The 12,154-nt window shown below is 44.9% G+C and overlaps 2 protein-coding genes across 5 annotated transcripts in view; one reads left to right on the top strand and one right to left on the bottom strand.

The window, feature by feature from the left end:
- Positions 1–12,154, top strand: part of LOC149361328 (uncharacterized) — a 304,360-nt gene that overhangs the window by 105,805 nt on the left and 186,401 nt on the right. The gene's annotated exons all lie outside the window — the stretch shown is intronic.
- Positions 5,191–5,895, bottom strand: LOC149361332 (uncharacterized). The gene has a single exon (XM_089569500.1). The coding sequence runs from the start codon at positions 5,792–5,794 to the stop codon at positions 5,243–5,245; it is 552 nt and encodes a 183-aa protein (XP_089425626.1). The 5' UTR covers positions 5,795–5,895; the 3' UTR covers positions 5,191–5,242.

The raw sequence follows: 12,154 nt of genomic DNA, 5'->3' as shown, positions 1-12,154 counted from the left end.
TACGTGTCGTCAAGCCGTCTTTCCAGCTCCCCGTCGCCGTCCACCGCTCGTTTTGAACCACGGGGCCGCACCTACGCCACGTCTGTCCGAGGAAGGTCACCTAGCCCCCGTAAGGGGAACTAAAAAAACAACCTAGGAAGGTCAGGTTTGGTAAGGATGAGATCTGAGCGAGTTGGTATGCATAAATACTGGCGAACAGCGCAAAAAAGGCGGGACAACGACAAGACAAGCGCTGCCAATTAACTGAGTCGGTGATTTTCACGGCCCTTACACACTTTCATTTTACTTCTTTGTGTTATGTTTTCGTATATATACCCTTCCGTCCTTCAATAAACTCAGCTTATAGTCAGCGCTTGTCTTGTCGTTGTCCCGCCTTTTTTGCGCTTTTCACCAGTATGAAGGTCAGGTTGCTTGCCGAGGAAACATTGAAGATCCTACAGTGACCATGCGGTGTGAAGACGCCGCACCCAGTACGCCGACGCCGCATACAACGACAACCTCGAACACGACGCGAACCACCTTCACAACGACGATGCCATCAAGAAAAGCTGCGACCACTTGCCCCACCCGCGATTCACATACCTGACGAAGCCGTGACCCGACCCTGAGGACAAACGTGCAACACATGAGCCAGCACATCCGACTTAGAAGTGGTTATTGAAGGCCGGAAAGTCACCACTCTAGACCACACAGGAGCCGATTATTCGGTGATGAATGGACCATTAGCTGCGCAGCTGAGGAAAGTAGCGACCGCTTGGGATATACCTAACCCGTGACCTTCGTAGTGCAACGGCAATGTTCCCGCGAAGTGATCTTCGGCACGGCTTTCCTTAATGACCATCAGGCGATCATCGACCTGCGGTCCAAGATGATCTCACTATCCACGGACGAGGCCATCCCGTCGATGAGAACTCCGGAACATCACGTTGCGCTTAGTGTCCTGGAGGAAGAAGTCAGTGTCCGACCCCGCTTAAGCGTCATTATCACCGTAGGTGCCACGGAAGCGAATAACACTGAAGCCATTATCGAGGGGAACATGCAGTTGCGTCTCGACCGAGGAATCGACACCGCAAGAGACATCGCAAATTTGCGCAAAGGACAAGCAGAAGTACTGCTCACAAACTTCAGCCAAGAATACCGGCACGTTAACAGTGAAACTACGATCGCATTCCTCTACGAAATATCCGACGTACGAGACTTCTTCACCCTCTCCGACCCATCCACAGCAGAAGCTTCGCTTTACCAAGAGAACTCGCCCACTTTCGACATAAAGCCAGCCCAGCCCCGAAACAGACAAGACCAAATCCGGAATCTCATTCCAAGCTACAGCAAGTGCTTCTCGTCATCGCCGAAGGTCCGACAAACGCCGATTCCCAACCATCGCATTATAACCGACCAGCATGCCCGACCACTCCGCCAAAGCCCCTAACGAGTGTCGGCGCGAAAACGACAAGCCATCCGGGACCAAGTGGAAGAATTGCTGCGCGACATCGTTATTCAACCTTCAAAGAGCCCCTGGGACGCACCTGTTGTTCTGGTGAGAAAGAAAGACTGCACTTCGATTTTGCGTTGAATACCGGCCCTTGAACAACATCGCAGAGAAGGACGCCTACCGCCTCCCCTGCACCGGCGACACACTGGACCGCCTCTGCTACGCCCAAGTATTTCTCATTGACCGACCTCAAGTGCGGCTACTGGTAAATTGAGGTCGATGAAAGAGATCGCAAGAAGACCGCATTCACCACTTCAGATCGGCTCTTCGAGTTCAAGGTGATATCACTTGGTCTCTGTTCCGCACCAGCGACATTTAAGCGAATAATGGATGCAGTGTTGGCACGCCTGATGTGGCAGATTTGTCTGGTATATTTAGATGACGTTGTTGTCTTCGCCTCGAAGTTTTAGGGGCACCTAAAAAGGCTTCTAACGGTACTAGACGCAATCGAACCGTCCGGACTAAATTTGAAACCACAGAAGTGCCACTTTGACTATGAAGAGCTGCTGTTTCTAGGCGACATCTTTAGCAAGGAGAGATTACTGCCAGACCCGCAGAAAACAGCTGCTATCGTAATGTTTCCGCCATCGGCCGATAAGAAAGCTCTGCGCAGATTCATCGAACTGCGCACATATTACCCACGATTTGTGAAGCACTTTTCGCCCATCGCCAAGCCATTGACCAAACTGCCAAAGGCAGACGTGCCCTTTCAATGGGAAGCGCCCCAAGTGGATGCTTTCAAGGAACTTCAGCATCGTTTACAGTCCCCACCGATCCCCGCGCACTTCGATGAAAACGCCGAGACTGAAATTCATAACGACGCAAGTACTGTGAGCATAGGCTCTGTCCTCGTTCAGAAACCTGACGGAGCAGAGGTCATCGCATACGCTAGCCGTTCCCTGTCCAAAGCCGAGGCTAATTATTCGACAACCGAGAAGGAGTGCCTTGTTATCATCTGGGCTACGTCGAAATTCCGCCCCTATCTGTACGGATGACCATTCAAGGTGGTCAGCGATCACCACACGCTGTGCTGGCATGCAAGTTTGAAGTCACCCTCCGGCCGCCTCGTCGATGGAGCTTGGGCCTCGAGGAGTTTGACTTCACCATCGTTTACAAGTCCGGACGCAAGCACTCTCACGCCGACTGCCTGTCACGAGCCGCTGTAAATGCAGCACAGCCGGACGACGATGAGGATGCCTTCCTGGGACTTGTCAGCTCCAGTTCTTTTGCACAACAGCAACGCTCGGACCTTGACCTCACATGCCTCACCGAGTACTTGGAAGCCAAGGTTCATTCAACACCGGCCTCTTTCAAGAGAGCAGTGTCTTCCTTCTGTTTGTAGAATGATGTCCTCGTGAAGGACTTTGCAGCCAACGAAACAGCCTACCTCCTTGTTGTGCCAGCACGTTCTTCAGGCTTCACACGACGAGAGGACAGCTGGACATCTCTGGTCTTCTCGCACCCTCCGCCGCATTCAAAACAAGGATTCCCGCATGTAATTCGTGAATGGAATATGTTGCCATCTGAAATTGTAAGCCAGCTCACTCCTGAAGCATTCGTGTCGAAGGTAGCAAACCACTTTCAAAACGGTTAACATTGTCACCATGTGTCATTTACCATGTTTCTTTCTATGAGAGTGAAAAGTTCCTTCTCTGCACTCTTTTATTGTGTACTTTTTCATGCATATGTGCACCCAATCCTGTTACGGCCTCAAAGAGAGGCCAACAGCATGTAATAAATAAATAAAATAAATAATAATACTTGCCCCAACTGTCTGCCGATGTCACACATTATGTGAAAACCTGCCGAGATTGTCAACGACCAAAGACCCCTCCAACCCGACCAGCAGGATTTCTGAATCCCATTGAACTCCCATCAATGCCCTTTCAGCAGATCGGCGGGAACTTGCTTGGCCCTTTCCTGAAGTCAACATCCGGAAATAAGTGGATCATTATAGCGACTGACTAGCTGACCCGCTACGCGAGGCAAAGGTCTACCTTACGGAGCACAAGCAGAAGTCGCCAAACTTTTCGTGGAGTGCATTCTTCTGCGTCACGGCGCCCCCGATATGCTCATCACGGACAGAGGAACCGCATTCACAGCGGAACTGACGCAAACCAGCCTGCATTACAGCCAAACCAGCCACCGGAGGACACCTGCATACCATCCGCAGACCAACGCAATGTCCGAGCACCTGAACAAAACCATCCCCGATACGCTCGCCATGTATGTCGATGCCGAACACAAGACCCGCGACGTAATCCTGCCTCATATCGTCTTCGCATACAACACCGCGGTGCAGGAGACCAGCCAAATGACGCCTTTTAGGCTCGTCCATGGCAGGGAGGCCACGACCACGCTAGACGTCATGGTTCCGTGCCCAATGTTACCGAAACAGATAACGTCGACGTCACCGCCTACCTTCAACGCGCAGAAGAAGCCCGAATATTTGCCAGATTTCGGATCTAGAAAGAGCAGCGCACCGACGCCGCACGGTACAACCTACGAAGGCGCAACGGGGAATACAAGCCAGGAGTCCGCGTCTGGGTTTAGACGCCCATTCGCCGCCGCGGATTGAGTGAAAAACTACTGCGCCACTATTTCGGCCCGTACAAGGTTCTTCGTCGGCTAGATGAACTGGACTATGAAGTCGCCCCTGTCGAAATGACGGCGTCCCAGCGGCGCCGCGTACGACCATAAGTTGTCCATGTCGTCCGTGTAAAGCCTTATTATGTGCGCTAAAGCACGTTTTGTTTACACCCTTGGTGTTTATTTTCGCGCACTCCGTTTTAGTTTCTTTGTGGCCGCATTATGTAATAAACATCGGGACGATGCTCCTTTGAGAGGGGAGTAATGCCGCGAATGTTTGTAGTGTTTGTTTGTTCATTCTTCAAAGCTGCCGGCACACCGCTTGATCGCTTTGTTTGTGGTGCAACACATGCCTAGATTTATCTCGACTGATCGCATCCAGGCGGAGACAATTCTACGTAGTGCCAGGCTATTCTAGTAACTTTCCAAGCTTTATCTGGGAAGTTCGCTATCAGCTTTAAAAAGAGCATGGCCGAGAGCGACCGGCATTTTGTTCGACGACCGCTGATCACGCTTGTTTCTACGCCGTCGCCGAGTGATTCAGTGTTTTGCGGTCGCAAGCCGGCGCAAATAAAGAGTTTCGTTTGGAAGGCATTCTTGTGGTATTCTTGTTCGCCGGACTGAAGTCCCCACTACGTGACAATATAAATATATACCAGGTGTTTAATGGAAGACTACGTAATTTTCAAAAATAGGTTTTGAGTTCAAAATGTGGGTTTTTCAGCATAGCGTTACCAGCGTTGGCGGGCACCAGAAAACAAGTCAATCACTTTATCAATCAATCACTTTATTTCAGCTTTTTTTTACAAAAACTGAGGGCGGCAAGAAAAAAGCAGTCATTACGACCGCTTGACAAGCCTCGCCACCCCTACAAAGAGGCAGTTTGGTAGCGACTATGATGGTTACTTCATACACTGGTAACAACGCAAGGTACACGGAAAGACAAGGCATGTAAATATATGCATAAAAGGAAACATTTTTTTTTTAAATACGTGCATAAAAAGAAACTTTTTTTTTTAAATACATGCATGAAAGGAAACTTTGTTTTCATTTTGAATTGAATGGACAAGTAGTAATTCCGCACAACATAATAAACGTTTTACACAACATTTACGGTTCAATGCAATAGAATTCTATACATGGGTACGCATACTGTGGGACCTAGCTTGCAAACACATTTCGAATAGCCGAGACAGACATGCTGAGCAACATGTCATAAAAGGGCGTGTTCAAGTATTTGGGAAGAATGTATTTTAGTGTGGAAAAACCATAGTTTGTTCTGCATCGTGGTAATGAATAGATGATACGCTGTCGTGTCATATACGGTGTCTGATGTGGTGTAAGTGTCACAATGCTAGAAAGAAATGTGTCGTCTTCGGCTATTATTTTTTTATAGAAGGATGCAAACCTGTAATCGAACATTCTTGTTACGGGTATCATTCTGTATTGCTGGTAGATAGGACGTGTCGGAGCATCATACGGTACATTAGCAATTACGCGAAGTATTCTTTTTTGCAGTACTAGAAGCTTCTGGATGTTAGATGCTGTGGTTTGTCCCCATAAAAGGAAGCAATACGATACATAAGAATAAAAGAACGCATAGTACAGATTCAACTTAGTTTTGGCGGGTAAAATATGTTTATTCCGCGAAATTATCCCAATATATCTGGAAAGGGATAGGCACACTTTGCTTACATGAGCGTCCCACGACATAGTAGCAGTAAATACCACTCCGAGTAATGTGAAGGTTTCCACGTACTCAATGGGGGCGTTGTCGAAATAGAGTGGTGGCACACTGCCTATATGCTGCCCCTTCGGATGGAACAATAAAGCTTTAGTTTTTAGCTTGTTTATTTTTAATGAGTTCAAAGATGACCACTCAGATAATGATGACAAAACTGTATTTGCGGTGCTAGTTAGTTCTTTGATGTCAGGTGAGGACAAAAATAGACTGGTGTCGTCAGCATATATGATGTATTTAACTAAGTTACTGATGTTGCATACGTCATTAATATATATGTTGAATAGGAGCGGCCCCAGAAGGCTGCCCAGAAGGCTGGGGCACGCCGTTTGTGATTGCTAACAAGTCCGAAGAGCAGTGATTTAAAGCAACATACTGGCGACGAGCACTGAAATACGATTGAATGAGACAGAGAGCGTGGCCACGTATACCGTAGTGGTCGAGTTTTTTAAACAGAGTTTCGTGATTCAGTGTATCGAATGCTTTGCTAAAGTCTACAAAGACGCCTAAGGTGAGGTGTTGAGCTTCGAAGTTATTTAATATGTATTCTTTTTGATCAAGCAGAGCATGCTCAGTTGATCTATGCTTTGTGAATCCATACTGACAGTTGGCTAGTACACAGTGCTTCTGTAGGAAATTGTAGTAACGTCGATGCATTATTCGCTCTAGCCCCTTCGAGAAAAAAGGTAGTACAGATATTGGCCTGTAATTTCCTAGAACGTTTTTATCACCTTTTTTATAAATAACCACAACTTTGGCCACCTGCATGGCAGCAGGAAAACGTCCTGTGCGAAGCGCGGTATTGTAAATATGTGTAAGGCATGGCACGATCAAAGGTAGTACGTATTTTACAGGTAAACTTTGAATATTACTTGGGTCAAGACTTGTCGTGTTCTTTAAACTTTTGCACACCGAGTAAACCTCAGCTTCGTCGGTTGGTTCAAGAAACATCGATTCGTTTAGCCTGTTGCCCAAAAATCTAGACATACCTGGATTGTACTGACTGCATCCAACTTCAGTGAAATATTGGTTGAAGGCATTTGCAAGGGACGGCCCAGCGATTTCCTTGCCATGCATAACTAGGCTCGCGAGGTCCTGATGTTGGTTATTTCGATTTAGCAGAATATTTAGGCGTCTCCACTTTTCTTTCGGGCGGTCTGAGAGATGCGCATTAAACAAGTTATTATAGTAGGCAGTCCTAGATGATTTAATTTCGCTGTTTAAGCGGTTCCTTAGCGACTTATAAGTGGCTAACACTGCGGGGGCTCTACTTTTTATGAAAGTCGCGAAGAGCTTGTGTTTCTTTTTTACCAGTCATACCAAGCGAGCAGTCATCCATGGCTTTCGTGCTTTTTTTGAAGGTTTTATCTCAACGATAGGGAAACACTCATTATAAATTGGGAGAAAGAGCTGAAGGAGCTCACTGTATGATTCATCGGGTGTTGTGTGCTGGAAAACAGGATTCCAGTTCACAAGTGAAATACTGTTCCTGAAATGGTCAAGGCGGCTTTGGGAAAGTAGCTGTCGACGGACTTTCAAGGCTGTCTTTGCGGAAGGTTCTTTTTGAAGACGGACGAAGATAGGAAGATGGTCGCTAATGTCTATCGCAATACGACCGGCAAATGACGCATCCTCGCGATTGGTGATTAGTAAATCCAAAGAAGAAGAAGAATGTGAGGTAACACGTGTAGGTCCGCGGATTTCATTTTGGAAGCCAGCTGTTTGTATGGTGACTAACATGCGCTCTTGCACTGAACTGCTTGTGCTCATATCTATGTTGAAATCGCCCCCGATGCACGCCAAGAAGTTTTCAGAAAGAAAAGATAACTCGTGTTCGAAGCTGCCAAAAAAATTGGCTGTATTGCCATGTGGGGGACGATAAACAACGCAAAAAGCTTGACCGCCACACCTAACTGTCAGCATTTCTATGTCATCGTTACTTAAGCAGTGATCAGATAAAATGTCACAGGAATAGTTTTCTTTGATCAACATTGCTACGCCTCCGCCCCGCTTCGTAGTACGATTAAGAAAAAATGATCTGTACCCGGGAAGATGGATGACGTCAACGTCTGAGCGATACCATGTTTCTGTCAATAGAATGACATCGAAGGGACAGGTTAAGCTGCATAAAAAGTATGTTAGTTGTTCAGCTTTATTTACGGCCGATTGCATATTCAAATGTATGATTTGGCAGCATTTGTCTTTGTTTTGGGAAAAATATGCGTTGAGCTGTGAAGGTGTGAAAAGTGGCGATTCCTCCATTGGCAATGTTAGAAGAGCCATTTCCACGTGTGCTGCTTTACGGCGTCCCTAATTCATCTTCGATAAGTCTGCTTGTGAGTAAATGTGAACCACCGAAGAATCGTCAGTTTGGCGGGCTAGAATAGTGCCGTTCCTCGTCCACACATGTTTCCACGAGACCTCCTTCTTTCTCGCAATCGCAGCGCCTAGAAGCCTTTTGTTGTCTGGTGTCAAGTGTTCATTGACATAAATCGGTGGTGAAGTTGGCAAAGAGCAATCTACACTGATGTCCTCATTTGTCAGACGTACTTTTTTCGCCTTTTCCAGCACTGCGTCCCTTTTTACACGGGATTTAAATTGAACAAGAATGTTTGAATTATTAGGGTCACGAGTGGGCACTCGGTGGCAACACGCTACGTCCGACTCAGTGATAGGTTCATGAATAGCATCTCCAAGGTTTGTAACAAGATTAAGAACATTTTCCTCGTCTTGCTTCAGGACACCTTTAATTTCAATGTTCGACCTTCGTGAATACTGTTCCGCATGATTAAGCTTTCTCTCAAGCTCCTTTGTCTGCTTTTCCAGAGCAGCACACGCCACGCTCAATTCGTTGGTTACTTGCTCCAACTTGGCGTTCTTTTCCTTTTCATTTTTTAGTTCCCTTTTTAGGTCCTCAATTTCAGCTTCTCGTCTTGAGTAGTAAGCTGGTTAACTAATTTTTATTAATAAACCTTTTAACTATAAGTGTTAGGCGTCTAGCTGCAATTAAGAGATTTGAAGCAGTTAGATGCATTGCAGGAGTTGCTTTGCCTGTATGCTTTCAAAAGCGCATGTATTTTGGCACGATGCAGCCATATTTTCTTGAACCGAAGAGGTGAGGGTAACCATGTTTTGTAAATTCTAAAAACTCATATGGCTACTACTAACGACTGGGTACGAATCTTAATGCAACCAGTTGCACAGCTGCGTTACTTAAAATTTAATTATAGGAATTGAGTTGCTAACACTGGTAATACTATGCCGCAGAAGTCATATTTTTAAAAACTTTTTTGTGTTCCCAAAAACACCTGGTGTATATAAATACCGGTCCCTTTCCTGTACAAAGCAGAAGTGAAATAATTGATTCTGTAACATGAAGGTTCAATGAGCCACATAACAAACCTGTGGAAAACACTATGCATGCGTAAACACACGCCTCTCTAAAACGGCTAAAAATCCCGCAGAGTGAAACAATGCTTACTCAATTTTAAGAACAATAAAGGCTGCAACACTAGTGAAATAAAAGTCGAACAGGGTACTAAACGCATGTTAACAGTCCACATCGATGTAGATATCAAGCTTTGAGCTGATTTTAGTAAACATGCATTAGCACAGGAATACGAAAGTGACATTTGGCGTGCCATCCTGAGACTTATCTCTGATATCAGGCAGCCTGCTTTACGTTACTTGTCTGCATCACCATCAGGAAGAGGTAGCGTCCTATGGATGAAATGTGTGCATAAACAGCACCAACAGGTAGCCACCTCCATGGCGGTATGCAGCGGCAAGAGAACAGCATCAGAAAACGATTCCAGGTATACAGCTATAGTAACTTATTTTCGAAAATAAACAGGTAAATGTGCTCTACAACGCATCACTCTGACTTAGTTTGATAAGGTTGCCGAATACCAGCATAAGCAGCAGTCACAAGGCTAGAACCTAGTATAACGCATCTTTGAACAAGAAAAAGCTATAACATGCTGTTGTGTTCAATTCTGCAGGCACATTCGAAGGCCGAATGATATTGACATTAACTGAAATTACCATGTTGTGCGAAATTAGGATATCAAGAGGAGATATTTAGCCATTCCAGTAATGTGAAGGTAACATGCAGGCCATCAAAGATGAAAATTATTTCCCGCGTTTTTTGACTGGTCTGTAGAAAAATTCATGCAGCTGTTGTTCTCAAAAGCCGTGGCATAAACACACTGCAATACGACTTGAGCATGTTTCTTTTTCTTAGAGCAGCTAGGCGAAAGTAACTTAACTGTTCTTCCTGTTCATTTTATTTCCTTGCTTCTAGGTAATCTAGCACGATTTGTAGCTATATGAGCTGTTGGGGCAAAATGTTTGAATTAAGACTGTAGAGGCGAGCAAGTTTGTCGGACAACCAGAGTTGCACTCTCTAAAGCAAATGAATCACCATATTAAGGCACACACTGCGTGAGAAACAATGCTTGTAAGTAAAGCCGCATAAATCTACTAGCGATAAAAGCCTCAGCAACGTGCCCATAAGGGAGCAGCTGAACACGTAGTTTTTTATTTGTCCCGCAGCGCATCTCTCCAGTACTGACGCCTGCCCATATTTATTTAAGTTAAGAATTCAAGGGAAACAAGTGAACAAGTGTACCAATGAAGATAAAAATGAGTACTCAGGTTATTCTTAAGGCAATTACCCGTCACCAACTGCAACATTAAATTCGCCGTGGAAGTAACTGAAGTGATTTCCACAGCTTATTGCAAACCTTGATGGCTCGGGAGAGAGGCAAAATCAAAGACTGAAACTGAAACCGGAAACCGGAAAATTCAAAGATTGAAACTACTTTTCTTACTAAAAAACCATAAACTGTCTATGAATGCCGACCCCTTCCTTAAACCTAACAGTACGCGCCAAACACGAAATCATCATACACAATCATTAACCCCTTACAGTGCTAGGATTAACGCCTTGAAATACTCATTTTTTCCACGCACCATTGAGGAGTGGAACAGGTGTCCGCCAGATCTTTTAACCAGAGCTGATTCTTTTGACTCAATGTTTTCTTCACAGCATTCAATCTGAGAGCCATTTATTTCTACGTTTACTTTTTGTATTTTGCATCTGAGCCTTGTATTTATTGCTGTATTTTGTGTTACAACTTCTATTTAACATTCTTCAATTTTGCTAAACCTGTTCTTGTTTGCATATATTATGTATTCGCCCCTCCTGCTTGGGCCTACTGTAGGCCTGCATGTAGTATGTTCTAAATAAACAAATAAATAAATGCGTCGGTTGAAGTAAAGCAAGGGGTCTGGTTAAGGTCACGAAAATATTTTTTGACGTAGGCTCAGCTAATGTAATGCAACCAGCAACTGAACGTCGGAATGAATACAAACGAAAATGCTTAAATATTCGAACGGTTCCAAATGAATTTCAACTATGCTGTAAGTCAGTTGCAAGTGACCAAGGGAGTGTAAAAGAAAAATAACCTCAGCAATGCTCATGGCATATCGAACAAACGATTTTCTTCTGTAAAGTTCAATAATAAGTTTTACAGGGTTTCGTGTAATGCAAGAAAAATCTGATAAGATAGGAGTTATTGATGCTAGCCACAACTGTGCTTCTAAGACGGAGTTCTCCACTTGAACGCTAATATTCAAATATGTATTGCCCATTCGGCTATGTCTGCCATAGAGTTATCACACCAATAGTTCACTTCAAACATGTCATACCTTGTAAGAGAGAAGCCAACAGCGATAGAAATCAAGGAACACCGGTGATTTTTAATTTATTTATTGATTTGATGCTTTTGTTCGATTTAGAATATTACTGAATATGTTGTCGCTTAAAGCTAATTGATTAGAAAAGCAGAATAAAAAACAACCACATGCCACCGGTGGCATCCGAACCCACGACCTCCGAATTACGCGTCCGGTGCTCTACCGCTGAGCTACGGCGACTTTTTTTTTCTTTATTACATCTGAGCTACGGCGACGGCTGTCAAATCTTCTAGTTTCGGGGGTATATATGTTTACAAATAACCTAAACTTGAGAGTGTTCATCAGCGCCACCCACGTTCTTAAGCGGCGGACGTAGCACGTCCTGAGTTACCGCCGATGTTACGGAAAACGTCATCGAACAGAGAAAGGTGGAAGCTGTGTGAGAACCCTCTTATGCTTCCTATGACATCAAGGCTGCGAGAACCGAGGCCCTCATATCCCACCGGCGGCATGTGGTTGTTTTTTGTTCTGCTTTTCCAATCAATTAGCTTTAAGCGACAACATATTCAGTAATATTCTAAATCGAACAAAAGCACAAAATCAATAAATAAATTAAAAATCTCCTGTGTCCC

Source organism: Amblyomma mixtum, chromosome 2, assembly GCF_055824585.1.
Source record: "Amblyomma mixtum isolate Tamu chromosome 2, ASM5582458v1, whole genome shotgun sequence".
NCBI lineage: Eukaryota > Metazoa > Arthropoda > Arachnida > Ixodida > Ixodidae > Amblyomma > Amblyomma mixtum.
Note: the sequence above shows the minus strand (reverse complement) of the source record. Positions and strands in the feature narration are given on the sequence as shown.

Bases quoted from the DNA above. Each gene is read 5' to 3' on its own strand.
- LOC149361332 (XM_089569500.1), bottom strand. From the start codon at position 5,794: ATGTCGTGGGACGCTCATGTAAGCAAAGTGTGCCTATCCCTTTCCAGA.